General features: G+C 34.9%; 1 protein-coding gene and 1 long non-coding RNA gene across 4 annotated transcripts in view; one reads left to right on the plus strand and one right to left on the minus strand.

The window, feature by feature from the left end:
- The window catches only part of LOC107676924 (nuclear respiratory factor 1-like), a 16,290-nt gene extending 3,179 nt beyond the window's left edge, over positions 1–13,111 (minus strand). Inside the window, exons 1-10 of one of the 3 annotated variants that reach the window (XM_016471666.1) lie at positions 12,990–13,111; positions 10,938–11,187; positions 10,602–10,716; positions 9,689–9,815; positions 9,456–9,599; positions 6,476–6,634; positions 5,967–6,170; positions 4,981–5,082; positions 4,681–4,838; positions 2,801–2,925 (exon numbers count right to left, since the gene is read on the minus strand). In XM_016471666.1, coding sequence (XP_016327152.1) covers positions 2,801–2,925; positions 4,681–4,838; positions 4,981–5,082; positions 5,967–6,170; positions 6,476–6,634; positions 9,456–9,599; positions 9,689–9,815; positions 10,602–10,716; positions 10,938–11,160 — 1,357 coding nt within the window. In that variant the 5' untranslated portion in view covers positions 11,161–11,187; positions 12,990–13,111. Of the gene's footprint in view, positions 1–2,800; positions 2,926–4,671; positions 4,839–4,980; positions 5,083–5,966; positions 6,171–6,475; positions 6,635–9,455; positions 9,600–9,688; positions 9,816–10,601; positions 10,717–10,937; positions 11,188–11,274; positions 11,778–12,989 lie in introns of those variants that run through there. The other 2 variants (XM_016471664.1, XM_016471665.1) reach the window with 2 other exon arrangements.
- A 2,344-nt stretch (positions 13,112–15,455) lies between these two features.
- The window catches only part of LOC107676912 (uncharacterized), a 13,385-nt gene continuing 2,505 nt past the window's right edge, over positions 15,456–26,335 (plus strand). Inside the window, exons 1-2 of the long non-coding RNA XR_001632788.1 lie at positions 15,456–15,537; positions 21,852–21,923. This is a non-coding gene — a long non-coding RNA (uncharacterized LOC107676912). The remainder of the gene's footprint in view (positions 15,538–21,851; positions 21,924–26,335) is intronic.

The raw sequence follows: 26,335 nt of genomic DNA on the forward strand, positions 1-26,335 counted from the left end.
CAATTTACAAGTATGTGTGTATAATTTATTACCCACACACGTATATATATATATATATATATATATATCATTTTTTTTAACAAAAAAAAAAGTGTCTCTCTCTCTCTATCTATACTGATTTTGGAATTAAAAACTCACACATTTCTTTGTGAGATACACCCCTTAAAAAGAACCTCAGAAAATCATTTTCCCCACATGGCATATGAGTGACTCAATCCAACTGCTCTGATTTCTCGTAATCACATCGTGTCTCAATAATTGACGTAGAGTTTGGAAGCATTGTTTTTTGAGTGAAGTGCTTACAAACCCTCATTCACTCTGACACTGAGGGTTTCTATGAGGCTTACAAAGCGAAAGAGGGGCACTGGTGCAGGAAACGTAAATCAGTCACGATTACCTTCAAAGCTGCACCCGCACTGCCATTTCACTGATTGAATAAGGTCAATAAACGCTGGCTGTCTGTCAAGTGTCTGTTGTTGACTACGCTCTCTCCCAAGCCTCCCAATGCTGAAGCGTAAATTAGGTTTAATTGCGTAGCTTAAATGTGAGGGCCTCATTTTGGCCAGAAGCGGCTCTCTGGGACTCAGTGCTGGTTCAAAAGAGCAGTCAACATGCTCGGTTACGTATGTGGGAAACGGGACGTACTAGCATTCTCTGTACACAAGGTCAGTACAGTGTTATATAAAGTGACATCCTCTTATCATGCAACTCTTTCCTTCATTCACAAAAAAATTCAAAGAAGATAAAAGGGAAAAAGAAATCAACAGATGGTCAATTAAGAGATAGTGAGTCTACAATCCCCCTTCGAAGCAGTGGGACCCAATATGTTAGATAATATATAATTTTTCATTGTATTAATTCCTAATAAACCTCAATTTTTACATTTGAGTGATCCAATAATATGAAATATTAAAGCAAATAAAATATCACAACCATGGTCAAATATTTATACCAAGAGTGGGGAAAGGCCTGACACCCATGTCTTTAAATGTAGTTTTAATACCTGCTAATCAGCTTTTATGTTTAAATACACCCCTTGCTCCTGTCTATTCTCTTAATGTCATGTGAGCGTGTGTGTGTGCTTTATAGACTGGGCTTCCCGGTGCTGACAGCTGGCTCTGTGATTAGACTATGCACTGATAATGGAGAGGATCAAAGCCCTTTAAGAGGGTTCCTGGGGGGTTAGGAGGGGGACGAGGAGGGGCTTCTCTTTGGTCACTGGGGGCAATGGGGTAAGCCAGGACACTAGGTAAGATAGGTCACTGGGAAATAGCCAGGTATGATTGGACCAATCATTTTACCCATTAAAATCAACATTAAATCAAAACGGACCCCGTTTACTGTTAATCCATGTTCCTGGTCATACTGTTAATGAATTCATCTTAATAAATAAACAAAAAATTAAGGATGCACCACATTGTTAATTATTTGTCATAATTATGATGTAAAGTGTAAATGGACACAGTCGTAATGGACATCACATTTTTATAACTGACTTTTTATCTAATAATTCACTTTTGTCCTCTTATGACTTAGTAACTGATCATTTCTACTAAATACATATTTATGACTTTTAATGTCCGATTTTTGATAGTTTTGTCTATCTCATAATTTTGTCATAATTATGACTTTTTAAATCTCATCATGACAATTTCGACTCATGTCATACTCATGACTTTTAATGTCATCATTTTAATTTAACAAATGCATGGTCCTTGTCGTACTGTTAATGAATGAATTATTATAAAAAGAAAAAATACGGATGCACCATATTGATTGTTGTCAGTACATATTAAATATATATTGGCTGATATTGGATGGTTTTAATTGTTACATTTGAATCCATAATAAGTGGTCATTGTTAGTTCAGGTCCATTAAATAACATTAACATATACAGTTTAAAAAATATATATATTAGTAATGTTGAAATTAATATTAACACACAATTATTATTTAGAATTATTTTTCACAGTTAGCTCATGCTAAAGGAATGTGTTCAAATGGAACCTTATTGTAAAGTGTTTTTAATTTTGATATTAACCATTCATTGATTATTAGCCATAACATCAAACGATTTATGTGCTTATTGCATTGGCCAGAATTGTAATATTGGTGTATCCCTAAAAAATGTTTGTCTGTGCCATCTTAAATGAAAATCAAACAACTTGCTCTTCCTCTCCAATAATTTTCCATTTCCGCTGACATCGGAAATGTCGCATTACAGAAGTACAATGGGTTGCAATACTTTGACTGGAAGAATGTTATAGCCAGAAGACAAAAATGCATATATTTTTTTATTGATATTGTAATTTCTTTCAACCAAACTTCCAATATATCATAGCTAAAAAAGGAAACATGTTATGTGCCACTTCATTACGCAGTAACGAATGCCTCCAGTAAACATTAGTGCTGCTATTCCATTGTAACATGGCTTCGAATGCATGTGTAAGCACTAGTACTAGAGGCTGCCGTGCATATGCAGAGCGCTTAGTGGTTGAAGCAAAGCGAGGATTAGCGAGAAGTGTAGAGGCTGGAGTCTGTGACACAGGTCACACACGCACCATCTGTCCCACAAACACCCAGATTACAGTAGACATCCACGGACTTCCTCACGCTCTGACATGCCTTACATGAGACGCATACGTGCCCTCACATAGCTAGACAACTGATGACGAAAGGGATGTTTCTTCATATGTTTGCCCACCCTAAACTTTCCCGTTTAAGCTTCATCCAGTGAGTGTGTAAGGAGACTAAAGAGGGTAAATGTGGCTGCTTGTGATATGGAGAGGAGGTTCGTACCACTGCCATCCGAAACGCCAGTTAAAGCTCCTACTGCAGCCGCCGTTTCTCCTGCTAACACAATTTGTCCTCCTCCCTGAAGAGTCGCTTCTGCTAACGTCGCCACTGCGTGAGCTGCTGCTTCACTGCAACACACACACACACATATATATATAAAATATAGAAATAATCGCACAATAACCCTGCTTTCATAAAGGTTTTTTCCATAATGCTTTATACAGGATTTAAGCAGGATTTGAAGTGAACTGAAGTGGACTGGTGTGTACTGCCCCCTAGTGTAGGAAGTCAATCAAAAGGCACCATAAAATAATATAAACACTCTCCCATACAAGTCCATTTCTGTCACTTAAGGAAAACATCATGCTTTAGTACAAAGTCATCATCATTTAAACTTTCTAAATTATAATTAAGAGAGAAAAATCTAAAATTATGACCAAATGGAAATTGCCATGAATAGCCAAAATTAGGGCTGGGTATCGATTGAGATGTCCCAATTCGATTCGATTCTCGATTTTTTTTATTACATTCAGTGAATATAGTTTTAATACAAATGCTATTGATATTTCTAAAAAATGAACAGTAAACATCAGCTTACAAATGGTGAATTAATAAAAAGAAATTAAGCCACATGCCTGTATTTTAAACCTATACTTTTTTTTGTATGGGTCCTTTTTTAAACAATAATAGGGCCCTATAAAATGTTTACTGTTAAAATTAAAAAGAAAAATAAAGATTTATTAATATTTATTAGCAGTAGTAGCATTGAGTCTTAAGACTGCTAAATAGTAATATATTCTGACAGTAGGACGTTAAACTAAACTTTTATTCTGACGGGTTGCCGTGAAGAACTTGCAGCTGCTGTGTATGTGATATGAAAAGATCGATTTGCGGCTTTTGAGAATCGATATCGTATCGACGTCATTTTAAAAAACGATTAATCGAAAAATCCTAGCCAAATTGACAAGCATGTCATAATTTAGACTTTCTCATTTGTAATTATGAAATGTAAAGTTGAAATTGACATACTAAGTCATAATTGACATAAAAAGCTGAAATTGACGTCATCATTTTGTCAAAGTTTGTCATTATTTCAACATTTTGAGTCGTAATTATGAGATAAAAGTTGAAATGAGAAAATGTCAAAACTGACATGAAAAGATGAAATTGACCAGTCATAATTATGACACTGTAAAAAAAAACAACAAAAAAATGTCAAGATAAAATGTCTAAATTATAAGTTTTTTTTTTGAAATTTCTGTCATAATTTTGAATTATGTCAGTAAAACTTAGTACCTGATCATTTCGAATAAATGCACACTTTTGACTTTGAACATCAATTTTAATCGTTACTTTGACCTCATAATTTTGTCTTATCTCAATGATTTTTAAACACTCACTACGACTTAGCATCTTACAAATTTGAATTATGTTATACTTATGACTTTTAATGTCATAATTTTAATTTAACAAAGTACTTTTTTTTCGCATGATGTAAATGAGTTTCTATACCAAACAGAGTTTAAAGACAGTCTATTATGACTTTCTTTGAGATAATGATAAAAATAAAGCTATTTACACTGCTAGTAGAGGAAGAGACTATGCTCAGCAGACCAATGGTAGATTTACTGCTTTAATGAAGGCCGCTGAGCAGAAAACAATGCCTCCTCAGCCTAATTGTTGTGGGAATGGAGTATGAACCTATTGTTCCTGCTGTGCTGTATTTCTGGGCTGCTGCTGCTGCTACCTGCTTGTGATAAACAGGAGAACAGGCTCAGGTAACAAGACCCTGGGGACATAAACCTGCACCTAGGTGCTGCTGCGGTTTAGAATTACCTTTCTCTTTCTCTGAGCCCAACTTCACCACTACTAACCATGAGTACCTGTTGAGTGCCATAGTAACAGTTGCCCCTGGCTGCATCTCTTGCGAAGCAGCTACCGCAGCTTCGGCTAAGGAGGCCACAGCCTGCGTGGCTTCCGATGGCTGCGTGGTCTGGATGGTCATCTCGCCTCCCTGTAGTGTGGCCCAATTCTGTTCCACCTTAGAGACAGACAGAAAATAATAGGTGTGAAGAAAGAGATATATCCTAAAAGCACAGTACGTGTGTAAGGACAGGACAGAACAAGCAGGAGATGCAAACTCATGGAATATTCAGATATGAAGGTGTGTGTGTTGACGTTACCTCTCCATCTGTCACTGTGGAGTAATTCACCTGGGCCACCGTCATCGTGCCTGGCAATTCTGACGCATCGGCCAGCGTTGCTACCGTGGCTCCAGTTCCAACCTGTGGATTATATGTTAGAATACTGTTATAATACTATTTAAATACTGTAGTGTGACCATTAGTGATTTTACATTTTTTTCCAATTATATATATATATATATATATATATATAGTTTTATTTATTTTTCTAAATTATATAATTATATTAGAAGCATAACAAAAATGAACATTTCAGGTTTGGGGTTGGTAAGAATTTTTTTTTTGTGTTTTTAAAGAAGTCTCTTATGCTCAAAGGATTGTTTGTACTGTAAAGCTCAAAAAGACAGTAAAATAGTAAAATTGTCAAATAGTTTTACAATTATTTTATTATTACAATATATTATAACCTTTCTATATTCATTTATTTTATTTATATGCAATTTATTTCTGTGATGGCAAAGCTGAATTTTCAGCATCCATTACTCTAGTCTTCAGTGTCACACGATGCTTCAGAAATCACTGTAATATGCTGACTTGCTGCTCAAAAAACATGTATTATTATTATCAATATTGAAAACAGTTGTGCAGCATAATACTTTTGTGGAAACCATGATATATTTTTTTCAGGATTGTTTGAGGTATAAAAAGTTCAAAAGAACAAAATTTATTTAAACAGATTTTTTGTAACATTGTAAAAGTCTTAACTTTTGATCATTAATGAATTTTTTTTTCTTTCTTTCAAAAAACAAAACAAAAACAATCCCAACTGTAAATAGTGAATCAAATGATACAAGTTACATGTATTAAAGTAAATATATTGTCATGTTGACCTTAATATGACTTATTAGCTATTTTTCAATATTTTGGTCTCCCCCTTATCTAAATGAAGTCCTCCAGTGGAGCTAGTTTATATCATAGTGAAAAACAACCATGCAGTTGCTCCCACAGCTGGGACCTGAGCTCACCTGTATGAGTGAGACGGTTCCATCAGGATTACTGATCGTCTGCACTACGGTCTGTGACGGCACCAGGTGTGCAATGCTGTGAGTGGTTGTTGTGGCAACTTGTTGTGTGGTGATCTGGTCCTCAAAGGCGTAGAGCAGGTCCTCTCTCCCATGCTGCTTATAGCAGTTTTTAACGATAGTCCTCAGGGCTTGCGTCCATGACACCTGTTTCCAACAGAAGTAAGCCTTCGATAGGTCAAGATGATGCAAGCTTTAGCTCATGTTTCAATTCAGATGTCATTTTGAGGAAAGCTGACAAAACTATGGTGTGGCTGATTCAATAACTTGTTTGCGTCATCACTCTAGACATTTTGCGTACAATAAAATGTTTTAGTGTAATGTTTACTGTAATATCAGTGCATATAAAATAAAATTTGAATATTTTAAACCAAACTTCTAAAAATAAAAGTAAATATATAAATATATATAATCTTTCAAAGCCCAGTCGCAATATGAGCACCCAACACTACCCTCTGTTTCTGCTCCTCTGTTCGGACGTCACTGCGTACGTTGGCCCAGGGAATGTCCTCTGGCCACCAGATGGGCTTGCAGCTCTCTTTCCCCCAGCCAGGCTTCCCACGGCCTGTGGAATACTTTAGCATTTCTGGAATGAACGCTCGGAGTTGGGCCTGCAAAGCAACAAAGGGCGCACAATCACTGTGGGAGTTTTAATACTGGGAGTGGCAGAGCGAAGCATGGCCTCTGGAAAAATAAAATCTGTGTGAAAGAGTTTGGAAACAGCAAGCCATTGATTTTCCTCTTCCTTCAGCAGCTGAGTGCAGACAGTCTGTCCACACATATTGCTTGTGAAAAGCTAAAAGTAGACTATTAGGTTTCTATTTAAAGACTAATCTATGGGTAAGGCTCCAGTGCACACTGACTGCAGGAGATTGAGCGGATGGAACATACACCACTGAACTACAGATTATGTAGAGAGAGGGAGAGGGTCGGTACACTACCATTCAAAAGTCTGAGATTAGCAAGACTTTTTTTTTGTTGAAAGAAATGAATACTTTATTTAGCAAAGATGCATTAAAATTGAGCAAAAGCGACTGTAAAGACATTTAAAAATGTTACAAAATATTTTCATTAAAATAATGCAGTTCTTTTTAACTTTCTATTTATAAAAGAATCCTAAAAAAGAAATGGTTTCAACATTGAAAATAAGAAATATTTCTTGAGCACCAAATCAGAATAATTTCTGAAGGATCATGTGACACTGAAGATTCAGCTTTGCCATCACAGAAATAAACTAAATTTGAAAATATATTAGAACAGAAAACTGTTATTTCAAACCATAATAAAAGTTCACAGTATTGCTGTTTTTACTGTATTTTTGAATAAATAAATGTAGACATGCTTAACATTTCAAAAACATTACAAAACCAACCCCAATCTTTTGAACAGTACTTTAAAATTCCTCCTGGTTCTAGATTGTACTAATCTCAACGATGTCTGAAACTTGTATGGCAAGCACTTCCTGTGTCTATTTGCCTCCTTATGATGAATGGCTTATTGTATTCCTTTTGGATAAAAGCGTCTGCAAAATGAATAAATGTAAAAAAAAAAAAAAAAAGGTCAAAAACAAGTCAATAATCACAAATCTGCTAATAAATGCAAAAAATAAAAAAACAACTGAAATTCTTTACAAGGATGCCAACTTGCTTATGTAAGTTAATGCCGTAAAAGTCATACCCTTAAAAAAACAGTGCTAGTGAGGAATTGTTAAGGTATTAACTTGACAATAAAGGAGCTTATTAAGTCTATTGACTTTTTTTTAAATCCACACTGTGTAGTATGGGGCAATCCATTAGCCCAGTGACAGCTCCATCCTGAGGGTGAAGCTGGCGTGTATCCCAGCGCCCTCAGTGCCCTTGGTAATTCCATAGGCAGGCCAGGGATTGTACTGCACAGCGCTCTTGTAGCAACGTCTGTTCACCTCGACATCACAGGCTAAATTTGGCTTGGGAGGAATAAATCAGTTCCCAAAAGAGCTTCTCCCTCCCGCTCTCTCACTGTCACAAACACACTTGCTGTAAGCCTGCCATTGGACGGTGACAGACGACAACATGGTGAAGAGCTAGTGAAGAAGGATTTCAGGCAAAGAGCTAAAAATGTAGTTCTGATAGAACTAATTGATTCACAATTAATTCAACAAAAAAAACACTACATATTTTTTTGACGAATTAACTTGATTCTTCCAGTCATGATTGTTGGATAATTTAAAAACAAAATCTTTTTCAACACTGTACTGATAAAGATCAAATTCAAGCATAACTAGAAATTAAATAGTTCAAATAAAATATATGCTTCATAATATATTTTAAATAAAATGTAAAATATTATTTAATAATAATAATAAAAGCCGATCAAAAAACACATTGTATGAAAATAAATCATGATTAATCATTCAAATTAACAAATTTAAGCATAACTAGAAAAAAGTATATAAAGTTTTATATATATATTAAATATTGTTAAATAACTGTTTATAAATTTGTAGAAATATAGTAACAGTATATATATAATGACCAATGTGCTCTCTCTCTGTATGTATATGTATGTATATATATATATATATATATATATATATGAATCAATAATTCCAGAATTATTAATATTATTTTTTTAATTGGATTTACAAAAAAGTTACAAAACTTTGATCAATGTGCATCATAGATAGATAGATAGATAGATAGATAGATAGATAAACTATATATATATAGTATACATACTTATAAAATAAATCCATAATAAAATACATGCTTAATACGTTTTGAATATAATAAAAAAATTTATTGCATATAAAAGCCAAAAATATATCATGACGACTGCTTAAACCTAAATATCTGAACATAAATACGGTTGTTAAGTACACTGTTTAAAATCATGTAACAGATTGTCCACAGGGGCATCATGAGTGGTATGTTCTTCCTTGTGTTTGTGCAGATGGTCTAATTACGTGGCGAAGGAATTAAGAGGAATCTCACGCCCCAAACACACTGATCAGCCGCCCATTCCCTCCCCCAGCTCTGCTTTTAATCCACTTGGGAGCCAATCAGAAACCTCTGTGCTCGGCCACGATGTGCTGGATAATTACTCGCGCGTACAAGCCTCACCTGATGATCCCCGCACAGACCTGCCTCCAACTGCCACAAACCAAGCAAGGTGTCTGAGGTCTGTCCTGAGGGACACTAGCTATCAGCAGTCCGCCCCTAAACAGCATGCGGGGTAATGAGTAAGGGCGCTGGTAAATGTAGTGGTTATGTGGTCTTATATCAGGCCAAAAGGCTTCAAGTAACCTGTGCTAAAGCCCTGTAGTGGATGAAGTGAGACTTATTCTCTCACTTTAACTGCTGCCCCACGAGCCTAGAAAATGTCAAATTTGCATGTCAAAGCAGAAAACTCAATAACTTGCATTCCTGGCTCATAGTGCCACCTGCTGCCCACCTGTGTCATCTTGTCCACAGACACTGGTATGCCGTCAATAGTCAGTGGAGGCAGTTCAGAGCTGAGTTCTCCACCACCAGGGGGCGCGTGTTCAGCCAGAGCGTTTTCCAAATCCTCCAGAATCATGCTCTTGTATTTTCTCACCTGACCACAAGACATGCCAAAACAGGGATGAAATCTGAAACAACCAGTGCAAATGATATGAAGGCAAAAGGCACAATAAATATACTCACCACATTCTCTAACGGTGCCGCTCCAAATACTCTAAACACAGGGTTGGGTTTAGAGGGAGAGATGCACAACACAATAGCCTGCTGGCCAACTCGTGTTGTGTACTCGTCCAGAGTTGCTCTCAGCTTCCTGCAGACATAGTAAGAGACAGGGTTGTCATTGTGAACTATTAAATACATTTAATTGGAATTGGAATTTAATTGGAAAAACAATTTACATTTAAAAAAAACCCTTTAATTTTCTCTTTCTTTCTTTAGATTTTTTTTCCTTGGCAACTAACTGAAAGAAGTACTACAATTACTAAAACAAATAGAAAATAGCTCTAACATTTTTTTTTTAAATATGAAAATAAACAAAAGCAGATTACTAAAATTAAAAATCTGAACTAAAACTGAACCAAAATTAAACTACAAATTGAAAATATAATGAAGGCTAATTCAAAATATGAATAAATATACACTATACAGTATATAAAAAATAAAAGCACTGAAAGAACATATTATTTCTAGTATATATATATATATATATATATATATATATATATAGAGAGAGAGTATATAGTAATAAAATATTTAACATTTTATTTTAATATTTAAATATAATAATTTAAAGTTGAGGTACTGAAATTACTTGACCTTAAATAAAAAAAGATATATTTTAAAATAAGAAATAAAATGAGAAAAACACATAAAATTACTAAAAGAACAAACTAAAATTAAAAGGAAAACTAAAAATATAAAAATAAAAACCAATTCAAATATTAATACTATAATAGTGTATTAATAACACTAAAATAAACAACACTGGTAACAGTACATTTTTAATCTATCTATCTATAAAGTTATTTTACTTTATGTTGTAAAACCACTCATATTCAATTACAATACAATGAACAATATTGAAAATACAGTTCACCTAAGTAAGCGAGTCTGTTGTCTTTTACGGATTGAAGGGTTTGATTCAAAGATGTGCGGTCGTTTCCGTTTCTTCCCTGTTGCCACAGCTGCGGCTGCTGCCATGCCAACAGGCCCTGAAAAACAATGAGGAATAAAATCAATTGTTTTTAGACATTCTATATCATTCAGGATATGTATTGTATCTGTTTGTGTATTCCAAGGGAATTGAACCCATGAGCTTTACAACTGCTCTATCTTGAGCAATAAAGCGGCTGACAATTTATGGCTTATGTGCGCCATCTAGTGGTTTGCCTGATAACTACAAGTCAGAATACAACAATGTGCAAACACCTACCTGCAGCAGCCAGATGTGCGGTGACCTCATCTGTTCCAGTTGAGTTAAGTATATCAGAGTCATCGTAAACGTCATCATCGGGCGAGGATGGCGAATCCTCATCAGCGCTCAGCATGCCATGCTCTGTGTACGTGGCCACGTGCACCTGCCCGACCTGCTGAGTGACGGCATGGGCCTCGATAGTGGTCATGTGATCCGTCTGATGCATCGTGTGGTCTTCCATCACCCGATACAGTTTCTCTCAAACACACTGAGCCACACACAAACAATACATTAGCACAGATTCCTCAAGCAAACTGCATCATTCAGATTCATAGATGAGGTGAGTGTCATGCACCTGTTATTTTGAGGGCGAAGAAGTGCTCAAATACATGTATTTTCATTTGCATATGCATTTAAAACGTATTAAAAAATATGAGGAAGCACATCATATGATATTGTCTTATAATGACTACCAAATCACCTTTTACTAGTAGTACATATGATGCATCGGCATAACAAGACACTCTATTAATACAGTCTTGGCAGATGTGCTTTTATATAGAAACAGCATGACAAAACATTTAATTTGCCACTGGATGTGATCTCAATGTCAAAAAGTGGCATTAAATAAGCCAAAAATGTTTCAGCAGCAGCTATTTACACTGTGTAAATGTATATGCCATTTACCCTAAGTTTATATTTAGTGTGTAGGGAAAAAGGGCCTGTTCCTTTCTATTCACATCTAATAATCACTTTCATAAAGCATTGCATAATTTGCATCTATTATTGTTACTTTAAACATCACTCCACTAGAGGGCACTAATCATCACCTATAATCAACAATCTGTTCTTAAGATTATAATATTTATTTTACATTATTAATTTTTTGACGAGGTTTGACTGGAAAGTCTAAGTCTAACTGCTTTCGGTATTTATCCAAAATAATATGGGTATAATCAAAATCGATAACAGCATATACATTTGCTATACATAATATTTTGTACAGCACTATTAATTTTCAGCAAGAATTTAAAGCTGTATCAATGGCAAACTAAACGACACAGATCGAAAACCTTTTTAAGTTATGTTTTTGTTTTATTGAATTACATGACACTGTAATTACATGTCTCTGACAGCAAGCAGTGTGGATTACATTTACTAAACCTTTTGGATATTTTAAAAATATGAAACAAAAATAAAAACGTATGTGTGTGAATAACGTAGGATGACGTGGGTGCTATGATTAATCCACACAGATATTAATAAACCAGCTCGCGCAGCTACAGTATCATTCTCTCAATTCAACGGCCTGACAGTCTGAGGCTCTGGAAGGAAAACGCTAACGTTACATTTGATTTGACCAAGTCACCAAAAACGTTCACAAACACGAAAAGACATTTCAACAACCACAGATAGTCATTAATAAAGGTAGGTTTGAATCTCCGAAATAACTACATCGATATAGACTAGTTAAGTCCAGCATCAATAACAAACACATAAATGGCGGTTATTTTCAAACTGAATAATACGTGTAAAGAGAGCAGGCAGTTTGTTAGAGAAATATTGAACACTAACGCAATTCAAACACATTCAGTTAAAGTAAACATTCAGTCAAACTACAAAACATCTGAAATAATCTTTTAGATCAAATTTAGCCGGGCACCGCTGTCGACTCCGTATAAAGCGATATAAAAAGTCGAGTGATCGATAACACTGCAGCGCTAATATGATATTAAACACGCATTCAAAATTGACCAAGAATCTAAACACAAGCCATCAAGTCTTGAAATCCCATTTATCATCTGGACAAAACAGTAGCGATTAAATTGCACATCTAAATTCGGTAACGTTAGGCCAAAGGCCTGCGACAGCGCCATGATTCTTTTTGCCCCGATTTGAGCGGGGTAAATAATAATTGCCATCCTGTCAAACGCGCTCGATATCACCCCGAGTTCAGTGTCGCATCGTCACGATCTGCGTCTGAGTGTGTGAAAGGCAAACGCTACCGGGTTGTTTGGTGCGGCTGCGCCGCGGCTGAAATGGCTGGAGATTGCGCGGTAGGGCACTAACCTCAGAGCGGCTGCGCTACTTCGGGCCTGCGCTGTGCGGCGGAGCTGCGATCACCAGCTGCAATGGAGGACAAAGAACGAGCGGCAGAACGCGCGCGTCCTGGCCTCGGCGCGGTGCGCGCGGAACAAACCCCGCCCCTCCTCACAATCGACACATCGAAGCTTGGCCGGTTGCATAAACTGTTTAGACTAGTCTTAAAAAAGTAGTCATCAAAAGATTCAAGACTGGTCATCATTTTTTTAATTCAGTTATGAAAAGGTGGACTGGTCTTATTTATATTGGAAACGTAAGACTGATTACCCCTTGGCAACTGCTAGTTGGTCAAACTAGTTCTTAGTTGTTTTTGTTCAGCTGCTTACACACATTTTCAAAACGTTGCCTCTTTTTTTTTTTCTCAAAACTTTACACACACATCCAAGAATTGCACACACAAAATGCAGAATGCCTCACATCTCTTGTAAAATGAAGCACTGCATTCAAAATATCACAAGCACATCAAACATTTGCAAACACCTTTGCCATAATATTAATTCCTGTTAGATTTTTGTGTTACATAGAGAATTGTGTGTTGTGTTTTGCAAAAAGTGTTTTATGAAATTGAAAGCGGAGAATTTTTAGGGTATGGTTTTGCAGATTTGGTGTGTGGTTCTGGTGTTTGAGATTCAGGTTTCAGAAATTGTGTGACAAGTAAAGATTTTGTGTGTAAGCAGTTGGAAAAAAAACTGTAAGACAGTCTTAACATGGCTAAGTTAATGCAACTGGCCCCTGAACTACACGATGCTCCAGAGAAAGATTGAGGGAAGGACTTTGGGAAACAGGCATTTCTATGAGTCTGACATATTTATTTTTTTGTTAATATGAATATCTTTTAAATGCACAGTTGTTTGAAACTCTGGTGCAAGAGGGAGTAGTAAAATTATGAAGAAATAAATTGTTTTTAATTGACTTCATAAATTATTCATTTTTAATAATTTGATATTTATATATATTTTAAATATTTTTGTATTATTTGTTATTATAATAGAATGTCTGATTCCTATATTTATTGTCTGATTCCTATATTATTACTATTATTATTAAAGTTTGTGTGTGTGTGTGTGTGTGTTTGAGTGTATTTGTGACTGCATTGATTTCAGATGTGTTATCTGTCATTCACATTTAATGTAAATTAAATGAATGCAAAATAAGTTACACAGTTGTTTATTAAATATAGTGCAAAATGTGACACAGGACCACAAAACCAGTCATAAGGGTAAATTTTTGTGAATAAATAAGCTTTCCCTTGATGTATGATTTGTTAGGATAGGACAACATTTGGCTGAGATACAACTATTTGAAAACTATTTGAAAAAATTAATGGAACATGATCTTTACTTAATATGCTAATGATTTTTGGCATAAAAGAAAAATCGATAATTTTGAACCATGTATTGTTGGCTATTGCTACAAATATACCCGTGCTACTTATGACTGGTTTTGTGGACCAGGTTCACATATGTTTATTATTTATTGCATTTTTATTATATGTTTTATGTATTATATTATATTATTGTATTTATTTTATTTTTATCATTTCAGTCTATTTTATTGTTAATACTCATCTTGCTATAATAAAATGTTTTCTATTATGTTGTCAGAATAATTAATAAATGCTGGATGGCATGATGGTGCAACAGAGAATAATAAACTAATAAAGAAATAAATGTTTTTAAATTAATTTATTCAATTTTTTATTTTGAATAATTTAGTAATTATATATTATTTATATGGCAGGATGATGCAACAGATAATAATGCAATAACAAAGATATAAACCTATTTAAATACATTTTTTACATTCATATTACATAAATCTATTTATTTTGAATAATTTAGTATTTATATATTTATTTTAAATATATTTTATTGTTGTTATTTTAATAAAATGTCTGAAATAATATTGTCCAAAATATATACTTTTATGTTGGTATTTGTAATTATTGTTTTCAGATGTGTTATCTGTCCTTATATTCCTTGATTTGAATGAGAATGGATCATTCAAATTTAACTGCAAATTAAACTAGTGTGAAATAAGATACAATGTTAATTAATTATGGTGCAAAATATGTTTATTATTTATTGAATCTCGTTTTATTGAGTATACAGCATTGCATTTATTTTATTTTGGTTATTTAAATCTATTTTATATTTTTATTTAATCTATTTTTACCTTGTTTTGATAAAATGTATTGTTATGTTGTCATAATTATTCAAAGATGCCAGATGGCAGGAAGGCAAATAATTTTTCCCCTGTACACTTACATGGCTTTTTATCTATTCTTATGCATATCCTTATCCTTCCTGGTTTTGGACGAGACGTTCATATTTAACTGTAATTCAAAATAAAAAAGAATGCAAAATAAAAGTCCCTGAAAAAAACAAAAACATGCAGACACCTGTTTCGCATTAAACCTTGATGATTCTTGATCATTGCGGGACGTGTATGAATGAACGGAAAAGACGCGATTGGATGTCCATACTTCGTTTTATCTATAAAAATCTTGAATTTGGTGAGTATTTTTGGTTTTCGTTTCGTTAAAGAAAAGATAACCTATGTTTTTGCAGAAAATATGTCTAAAACCATGACATAGGTCTCATAAAGCCAGCGTGAACTGCTTATCCATTTAGGCCTGTTAGTAAAAAGAGTTAATGTGCGTTGTTAAGTTTAAGAACATCCATAAGAGGGCAATATAGTATCACAAATGCGTCCTTTTGATTTATGTGTAACACTAGATGGCAGAAAATGATCATTTTTGGGTTGCTGGATGAAGACTGATGACAACAGTGTGTGTTTGACTGAATGTCAGATTTCACCAAGACAGAGCAAACCAGCGTTTGTGACTTTGTAGTTTATTTAATTTCGTTTTTGTCTGCATCTAATCCAGTTAATGCAGGCTACTGTATTAAAAATGCAGTTTAATCACTGGGGAAATTGTATAGCTAATGGATATAATTTCATTCCATTAGCTTGGCATCTTTTGTTATTGGCAGAGGACCTGCAGTCCACTTTAGTTTATTGCATAAAGCTTAGTTTAAGGTTCTTTAGGCCAGCCTATTCTTAAGCATTGTGAAAGAGTGACTGCAGGCCCATGAGGTAGTACACAATGCAAATTCTCAGGTGATAAAGAGTTGGTCTTTAGAGGGTTCACGATCTGCGATCTATCTCCACTGTGCTGCCCTGCTGGGGAGAACCGATAAGGTTTTGGAGGAGTTCAATAATTCTCTTAATTGATTGTCTGGAAGTGAAGATAATTCATGGTAATTATCAGGCCAGTGAGGAGCTCATGAGTTGAAGCCACTGAGGGAGGAATAATGGACGCTTCACTCACTTACATGGCAAAGACAGACCGAGAGACCTGTCTCCGATCTAAACAAACTATGTTAGTGCAGTGAACTGTGAGGGGAAAAACAAATTGTGCTTTGCTTATCATACATCAGACCAAGATAATACACTCGCGAATAAAGACAAAACCACCAGAGTGCACTATGGGACCATTTAATTAGCTTTTATTAAGATTATTTGATTTAAAGCTGAAGCATGTAATTTCTGTGTGACTAATGAAAAAATAAAACCACTTTCCTGTGCATGACGTCAGTTTGTAGGGCCTGGAAGGCTAGTTCTTTGTTGGTTCCCTTTGGAATGTCTAATGATTTTTTAAAAAGCAATTTATGAAATAATCTAAGTTCTAACATAAGGACTACAATGGCTGCCTGATCAGGTGCTTATGTGCTCATCAGGCACATAATCTCATATTCTTTAATTATTAATACATTTTAAAGTTTTAAATAATTTCTATAAATGAAGAAGTCTGAAAAATATGTCAGCTTTGTCATTATAGCAGAAGTATCTTGGGGGCCTTCAAATATCGCCTTTGACAATGAGGGGCCTTGGAGTCAGAAAGGATGAGAACCACTGATGCAGGGCTTCCTGAATGTATTTTTCAACACAATGCTCATAAATTGTCCGAATTCCATGTTAATTTAATAATTCAAGCAGTTTTTCATAAGCATTTGACAAATTATAGATTTTCATCAGTGGAACTGTCAAAACAAAGAACTGTTTACATTAATAACTCAAAAAAAAAACAAAACATAAACATACAACACAAAATGTTGGTATTACCAAATCAGCCATCTAGAGTGATCTTTGCCAAACACAGTCAGACAGGCCTTGTCTATGGTGGGGAACGAAGGAATGAAGCCAGAAATAGCCCAAGCCCTTTAACCATGAATAGAGGCTTGTATAATTTATTCCAGCTGTAATCAGAGCACGGATTGCTGTCAGTGCAATCAGCTCATAATTAGGAGAATTCTCTGTTGTTCTGCTGTGTTTTCTGGGAGGCCCCGTGCTGCTGAGTGTCTGTCTGTGGGCTGATGTGTAGCAAACAGCCAATTTACTGAACCATTAAGATATCGGCACCTTTTGCTTTTCTCTCGTAACCTGTTGCCATGCCTGCTTCTCATCTCATATTATCTCTCCTTCTCTTCCTCTGTTCCCTCTGTTCTCTCTCTCTCTCTCTCTCTCTCTCTCCGTCTGTGACTTCCTCCCCCGCAAGTCCTGTGGTGAACAGGTGCAAAAATGATCTCTCATTCACAAAGGGCAAAAATACTTTGCGTATGGTGTCTTTGTCACATGTCAGAAAGGGAGCCAAAGCCGGGTCATTTCCATGCATTTGCAGTTGTCAATAGAAGAGAGAGGAGGAATTGATAGATTGGGCAACTTGTCACTTTTCTCCTTTCTCTGCCTCTGATTTTCTAATAAGAATACATATTTGGTATTATAGGGTTAGGGGGTTTGCAAAATGACTAAACTTATCCTGCAATGTCTGTGCGAACATGAGCGATGCCAGATAATGTGACTTGAGGATGAGGGGTGTTTTATTACTTCTAAAAAATCAGATATGTGATTTTCGCTGACTGAATGGTAAAACTGAAAAAAAGAAAAAAAAAAAATCCCATAGATTTGAATCAAATAAACAACTCAAGCCATTTCTAAGGACCAGAATATTATAGAGACTTGGAAGATTGCCTCTTCTGACTTCAAGTCCTCTTGGGAAGTTAATATTTATGAGTTGAGAAATCAAAATGATTTAATCAAGTGCGTTCAGATCACTTTGGTCAGAGTAAAATGGTGATGTACTTTAAATAATGCCTTGTGAGTGTACAACAGCACTAATTAATAAGGCCAAACATGGTACCGTTGATTTATATTTATTCTTTATTTATTTTTTAAAATGTAATTTCTTGTTTATTTTATTATTATTATTAGTTTTTATTTTTATCAGATTGTTAAATTATTGGTAATATGTCTGATATTTGAAAGACAATAAAAAGTTGATCACAAAAATGAAATGCAGTAAAATTTCTACAAATTGAAGAATAAAGAATGCTTGTTTTAATTATATTAATGATATGATTATATATTCTACCATACTGTAAAAAGTATGATTAATTATAGTTATATTTTGTGCAACTTAGCTAGTTTTATTATAAATGAAAAAATTATTTGATTAATTTCAGTGAATTTACTATCAATATAGATGCTGCATCCATTGTGTCCACCATGTTTTCTCACCAACCCGGAAACTCAGAGCTCAAAGAAAATCTTGAGGCTTGAGATTTTGTGGTGGCATTCAACTCATATAAATGATATTTCTGACATGACTTGAATCCACCATAAGCAAACCACCTAATAACCATATACAAATATAATAAATACCACTCAGAACACCTTAATAACCATACAGCAACACCATCGCAACCACCCAACAACAATTTTCTTCTAAAAATGTAAGATTCTAGTATGATATGAGTTGCAGCCTGGAACACTGATATTATGGTCAAGATGTATCTTGGTAGACATTAGGAGAAAAGGAGTTTGAAAGGGACAAAAAAAAATTCAAATTCAGAGCTGATCATCTCAGGTTTGAAGGTCATTTCAGAGGTAGACTTCTATTATAGAAGATTTAGGTTCAGAAGAAGGGGACAAAAAAACATCTGCCGATGTGACTGGGTGGTCTAAACAGTCTTGTATCACATGTCTACAGTAGAACTAAAAGGGTCATTCTCTGTCTCTCTTCGGTGTGAATGCTTAATTTAACACTCAGGAGGGGACTGTACCACTCTGACATCAGTGCCCCACTGTGACATTTCTTGCTCTGCAAGTAATGACAGGGCATGGAGGAAGAGCGAGGGGGCTAAAAGCGAGAGGGAGAGAAAGAAAGAACGACAGACAGAAAGACAGAAAGACAGTCTGTACAAACAGTCCAAATCTATCCCCCTGGCCCCCGCACTAAAACTTTGTTCTCTTGATGGGAACAGACAGTGGGGTCCAAATGTCTGAGACCACATTAAAAATCTGGATTTCTTTTCATTTTTATTTAAACCTCACTGAAGGAAAAAAGGGTGTAGGATTTACTTTGAAACAGTTTTCACTCAGAAATTGCAAGTTAATTTCACAAACACATTGAATTAAAGACTGAAATAGTATTTTCTTGGATAATGTAATGTACTCCAATTTTTTACAGTGCTGGAAATAAAGTATGTTCTATTTAAAAAAAAAATGCGAACAATGAAGAAATATTTCTGCATTTAATGTTCAACATCACGATGTAAAATGGACAAGAAATATTTAAGATATTAAAGATTTGAATAATAATAATAATAATAAAAATAAGTACATTTAATAATAATAATGTTTAATAAAAAGTAAATAAAAATTATAAAAAAATGTAAGGATAATTATAAATTATATATTATTGTTTAATTGTTTAAATTAAATGATTATTGATTTAAATAAATAAATATTTAATTTAATTTAAATTATGTATTAAATATCGCACAATATAAGCATTGTTACTAGTGTCAGACCCCACTGTATAATATTGGATTTGATCGGCTTTAGGTGCCTCAATACCTATTTGGAAGGTGCCTACAATTCAGAGACTCCACTGCATTAATTTTCTTAAGAGATTGACCAGAACTCCTCATTGTGAATTGGCCATTCAACACACACATGGGGCATTTAACTCTGCAGTGCCACTTACTGTGAAGCTCAAAACGATGGCTCCTAGGGCACCTCTCTCACAGGTTGAATTCACAGGAGACCTTATTACTTTGAGTCTCTTTACACGCAGTTTGGCTGACATGGCATGGAATAGAGTGTGGATTGCTATAGTCACCGCGGTGTTCAGCTGCCCAATTATGTCAATAGCCGGGATTTGAAACGGAATATGATAATGCCCTGGAAAGTTGCTAACTCCCCTGTTTTGAACTTATTAGCTGTGGCGTGAAGTGCTGTTCAGTAATTTATCGCCTCTTAGAGTAATAAATGGGGAAACTGAGCTCTGTTTCTCTTATTGATTCACGGTGAGTGTTGACTTGCCGGTCTGGAAGAGTGTTCTTGCTCTCAGCACTTATTTGTCAGCCGTTTCTTGCTTCTGAGAGTGTTGACCAAATCTGTTCTGCATGCACAATTATATTTATACAGCATAAGCTTTTAAAACAAAGTGCAAACTAGCTTGAATACAAAGCATGGAAGTGCAGACACCCTTATTAGTGTATAAAAGATGAGCACAGCCATTTTTCATTGTGTCAACAGCATTTGCTTTTGCACAGTCATTGTGCTATTGTGCTTAGTGTTGTTTTTGGATAGAATGGGGTCTGAAGGCCAGGCTCTTGAGGGTGGGCACATGTCTTGTCCTTTCTATAATTGACTCTGGAGCTACGTGTTTAGGTTTACAAAATCCAGCCATTGATTCAGGGCTGCAGACTGTTTCACGGTGTGCTTATTGCTTGAATTGCACCTTTGTGTAAGTGCTCACGTAAGGTGAAGGGAAGTGACATCACTGGTGATAAACAGTGTATTAGCAATCAGGCACCTGCGATATTGCTGATTTTGGTGAAAGAAGGAAGAAAGTGATTGAACAGGGAAAACAATGGAACTATCAATCAAACTGTGTGCAAAAATGCAGAACTGACTATTATATGGTAAATTCTGTGCAAATGTTATCTAGTGGCTCAATCCCATTTGGGGGCAGTAGAGATTTGCAGGTAAACTGGTGTAATGAAATGGCATAGATTTCCAATACCACAGACATATGAACAGGATACCTCAGTTCAGACCTTTTGTTTTATCAATATTTTGATATTTCTATGCTCTGCTTGACACAAAACATGGTCTGTAATCCAATATCCTTCTCTTGTACATTAATTTTTGTGTATATTTATTAATTTATTAAGTAAATAAATAATGTTGTCCTTAAAATTATCCAAACAGATCTTCAACTATAGTGTCAAAAATGTACTTTTTCATTAAGGATCAATATTTGCTCCTGGCTTTTTTGGGGCTTTTTTATGCTTCCAAAAAAAATGATTGAAATCTCAGTTTGAATCAGCTTCTAATACTGATGCAAAAAAATAAAGTGCAAAAAAAAATGCACAGAATATCATAAAACAAATACTCTGCTAAATACATTTTACATAATTATCTGGTCTATATATTTTATAGCACTGTTGAGTGTCATGGTAGGTTTTTATGTTATCGCTGTTTCAAGTTTTGGCAATTTTGGGCCTGCTGAGATTTGTTCTCTACTCATTTAGTATTTGCATAGCTAGTTTTAGTTTCTGACCCATCTGTGACCCATCAGTTGAGACTCAGTGATAAAATTCCACGTAGAATAGATAAAAAGTCAAAGGTAGGATTCACTGAACTTCCCTGTGGTTTTAGAATGTGATCTCAAGAGCTTGGTGTATTTAATTTATGATTACAATTTAGCTAAGGAACACTACTTCACCTCTTGATTTTTGACTTTTTGTCTTCCAGAATGTCCTCCTGGGTGAGGATCAGGTGGATGTTTGGCACAACCCGACCAATGAAGCAGGAGATTTTGAGCAGGTTAGCAACCATTAACACATTTAAACCTGATCTGAGATGTCTGAAGTCAGCATGTTCTGTGTTTTTTAATAGTTTTGTGTTCTTGCTACATTTGTCATTTCAATGTTAACTGTACTACTACTGTACAACTTAAGAGTATGACTGAAGCAAAAATGTAAGGACTTTGTGGCTTTGTACAACATAATTGTTTTAATGAAGATCTAAAAAGGCAAGAAGGTTAGGTTTTGGAGCAGGGGATGGAAAATATCATTAGCCAAGTATAAAAATGACAGAAATCACGACCGTGTTAGAAAAACAAACATACGTGTGTGTTTAAAGTGATTCTTCACACTCTAGTTGACACTGCCTTGTGTGGCTGTGTTGATATGTGGATTCAGCAGGTGTGTGAATCACAACCCCACATTAAATCTAAATTTACCTTTAATTTCCAAGATGATGAATGGAAGATTGAGTGTTTATTTATTTATGCAGCTTTATGGTGATTCAGGCTGCCTAACATACAGCTTGTTAATGCATTTGTATTCATAGGAACATAACTTTCACCTTAGAACGTGTATATATCACTTCCAAACCAAGTTTTTTCCTCTGCTCACAGTATCACAAATCAGTAAATCCGCCTATATGGGCCAATATTTCAAAAGGCTTTTATTAAAACAACCCGGCTGTGCCGTTATAGTAATATATTAAGATCCAGGCCCCATCGATCCTGTCTTTGTATTCCGGTTTGTTCTACAGAATCCAACTCGGCAAATCATTAAATTTTTAGTGTCTACTTATATCCAGCTGAATAATTTATCAGGCGGTGGGGCGAGTGATTCAGAAAACACTTGATTGTCTACATGCTGGGGGTCTGGGGAGGTATTGAACCAGGAAAGATGATTTAGAAAATGTATTGGATGGAACGGTGGCAGTATGGAGATGATTGAGCAGAAAGATGACAATGTTAATGACTGGAGAACTCTTTCTGATTCAACCTTGCTGCTGTAATAAAGTAGACATTAATTTTATTTTTTTGAAGTTGAATATGTATATATACTATGCATTTCTTTGATAAAAATATAGTAAAAACATGAATATTGAGAAATATTATTACAAATTAAAATTACTCTAGTCTTCAGTGTCACATGATCTTTCAGAAATCATTCTAATATGTTGATTTGGTATTCAAGAAACATTTCTTATTATTATCAGTGTTGAAAACAATTGTGGTGCTTATTATTATAGTGGAAACCATGATAATTTTTTTCAGGATTCTTTGATGAATAAAAGTTCAAAAGAACAGCATTAATTTGAAATAGGAATCTGTTGCATCAATGCAAATGTTTAAACTGTCACTTTAACTGTCAATTAATCAAAAAATGACACCAAACATTTGAACTTAAAAACCAAATAGATGCATGAATATTTTTCTTCTTTTGCAAAGTAGTTAGGAAGATTTTCTGTACTTATGGTAAAGAAATATTTATATATGTGACCCTGGACCACAAAACCAGTCATAAGAGTCAATTTTTTGAAATTGAGATTTATACATCATCTGAAAGCTGAATAAATAAACTTTCCATTGATGTATGGTTTGTTATGAAAGGACAATTGGCCGAGATACAACTATTTGAAAATCTGTAATCTGAGGGTGCCAAAAAAATCTAAATATTGAGAAAATCGCCTTTAAAGTTGTCCAAATGAAGTTCTTAGCAATGCATATTACTAATCAAAAATAAGGGTTTGATATATGTACAGTTGGAAATGTACAAAATATCTTCATGGAACATGATCTTTACTTAATATCCTAATGATTTTTGGCTTAAAAGAAAAATGTATAATTTTGACCCATACAATGTTGGCTATTGCTACAAATATACCCGTGCTACTTAAGACTGGTTTTGTGCTCTAGGGTCACATATGTGCTTTAACCTCATTACTATAGCCAATCCAATTATTAATCTGAAAACCACAAACCCCCCCCAAAACCCCCAAATTCTAGTCTGAATGCTACAGTTGAATGTTAAAGTTGTGTAGGCTGAATCTTACCTGTAAACTTTTGAAATTCAAGTGCTACATTTTGACCATATTAGTTCCTACTCTTATATGAAATTTCCATTTTTAACTTTAACAAAACAAGAACATTCAGTTCGGCTTATCAGAACCTCCCTCTAGATCCAATTAGCTCGGCCGTCCAGAGTGAACAGGCATCGTTTTCACTGACAAAACTGTTTTGACAAAAAAATGATTTGGAATAAATCGCTTTAAATATTCAGAGATTTAATGCAGAAGTTGAAAGAAGCGTGACGCCATCAGTGGTAATCAGCTGCATCCATTATGGCTGTAGTGAGAATGAGAGAGAAATTTAGCCTTACCTCCTCCTTCCTGCCGCCTCCTCCTCCCTCCTTCCTGCCTGCTCGTTTGATTGTTTTTACATTCCCGCATTATGTAAATATGCGCATTGTGATTCTTTGGGGAGCATCTGAGCATTAGTGAGGGCAATCTGGGCCTTTGCTAGAAATGCTAGATAACATATGTCCACTTGTCACGCAAACACAAACACACAAACAAATGGACATTAATAAACTCACGACCAGGCCCCATCTGCAATCGCGCACCATTTGCGGGGACCCCCAGGTGTCATTTACGAATGCCGAACTTACGGCTGTGAATAGACATTATTAATGGAGCCCAAAGTAGAGATACAAGGAGCTGCTTAGCCCTGAACCCTTAGCGAATATGAATAACAATGGGTGAGGGATCATTACCTCGGCCTGGAGGGAACACTTAATCAGGTTGTGTGTAATGAAGGCTGTTGGCGTAAATCGGGCACATGCATAATGTTCTGCTGACGTGTGCTCAGCATTGCATTAGCATCACTGCCACTGCCATGTTAGCAGCGGTGTAATTGAGTCAACGGAATATGAAGTCCAAAAGAACAGCCTTTAACAGTATTGTTCCATTTTTCCCCCACTGTCATCATGCGTAATTTTCACAAGTAGGTTAGATGAATTGAAATGCTTTTTAAATTCACAGGCATGAAATGACATTGATTTATCCACATTATGCTAATATCAGTCAAGATACCACCAATTCGTTTTTTTAATATCTAATAGCTTTTAGTTTGTCAAAACCATGCACCCTTGACAAGTACTGTGGACGAAAGCAATGAAGTCACTTTTGAAATGAATGAATTCTAGCCACTTCCTTTGCAGCAAATTGATGGCCTGGAAAAAGAAAATAAATTATGAGCATTAGTGCTTACTATTACATTAGTACTTACTATTGCAGAGGCAGGTGGTTATTATGGTTTAGGGGGAGGGACATTCTTGTTCTAGAGCAGTGGTTTTCAACCAGGGACCCAGGGCCCACATGTGGGCCTCAGCAAACAAGTGGGCCTCATGGTGACTAAAAACTATTTAATAAATGTGTTATTAGTGTTATTTTAGTGACATTGAGATATTATTGTAATTTTTATTAATATTTTTATTTTTTTTTAAATGTTTTCTGTCTTTATTTTAATTTTAAACACTTCTAAAAACTTTGGGTCAAATATAGAAATTTTTTATTTACATTTTAAACCCAACAATTGGGTTAGTCCATATTTGATCTAAAATTGGGTTGAAACAACCCAGCATTTTTAGAGTGAAGTTTTAGTATTTCTATTGTGTGTGTTTGTAATTTTTATTCATTTTTGTAAAATATAAACTATGTATTGTTTTAATTATTTTTTATTTTAGCTTTAATTATTTTAGTACATCAAGTTATACTAAATGAAAATGAGAAATGTTGCCTTGGCGGCTAGCTTTAAGTTTTGTATTAAAGGTTATTTATTATTAACTATAATGACCTTGTAAATCAATAGTCATTAAAAAAATTAATTGAAATGCTAAAAAAAATTAAAATATAAGCCTAAATTTAATTAAATTATTGAAATGTAATAATGATTTGACAGTATAGTGTTGTTTTTAATTTAAAGCTGAAGTCCGTAACTTTTTTTGGTTAAAAATGATCCGAAATCAATATTTGAGCAAGTACATAACCAGCCAGTGTTCGATTTGTATTTTAAAGACAACCAGTTCGAAGGGAGCATAATTTGCTTTTTGGGTTATGAGAATTTCTTAATATGAAATTCGAGGGGTATGACAATTAGAGATTAGACTGTACAGAAATTGAAATCTACTCGTTTATACACACTATACTCATAGTCACGCAATGCTGATGTTGTTTTAACATTAACAGTTTGAGAATAAAGTATAACAAAAATAATAATTTGCACGGTTTGATGTGATATGAGCTAATTTAGATTAAATTACCATTGGTAGCGCGATTTATTGTAATGCTTTTTTCCTCATCAGAACAACCGTGGCAGACTTGTTACTTACTTGTTCAGATGACAATATCCGGTGAAAATGCTTATTTGAGTCATATAT

The sequence above is a fragment of the Sinocyclocheilus anshuiensis genome, unplaced genomic scaffold (genome assembly GCF_001515605.1).
Source record: "Sinocyclocheilus anshuiensis isolate Anshui unplaced genomic scaffold, SAMN03320099.WGS_v1.1 scaffold380, whole genome shotgun sequence".
Lineage (NCBI taxonomy): Eukaryota > Metazoa > Chordata > Actinopteri > Cypriniformes > Cyprinidae > Sinocyclocheilus > Sinocyclocheilus anshuiensis.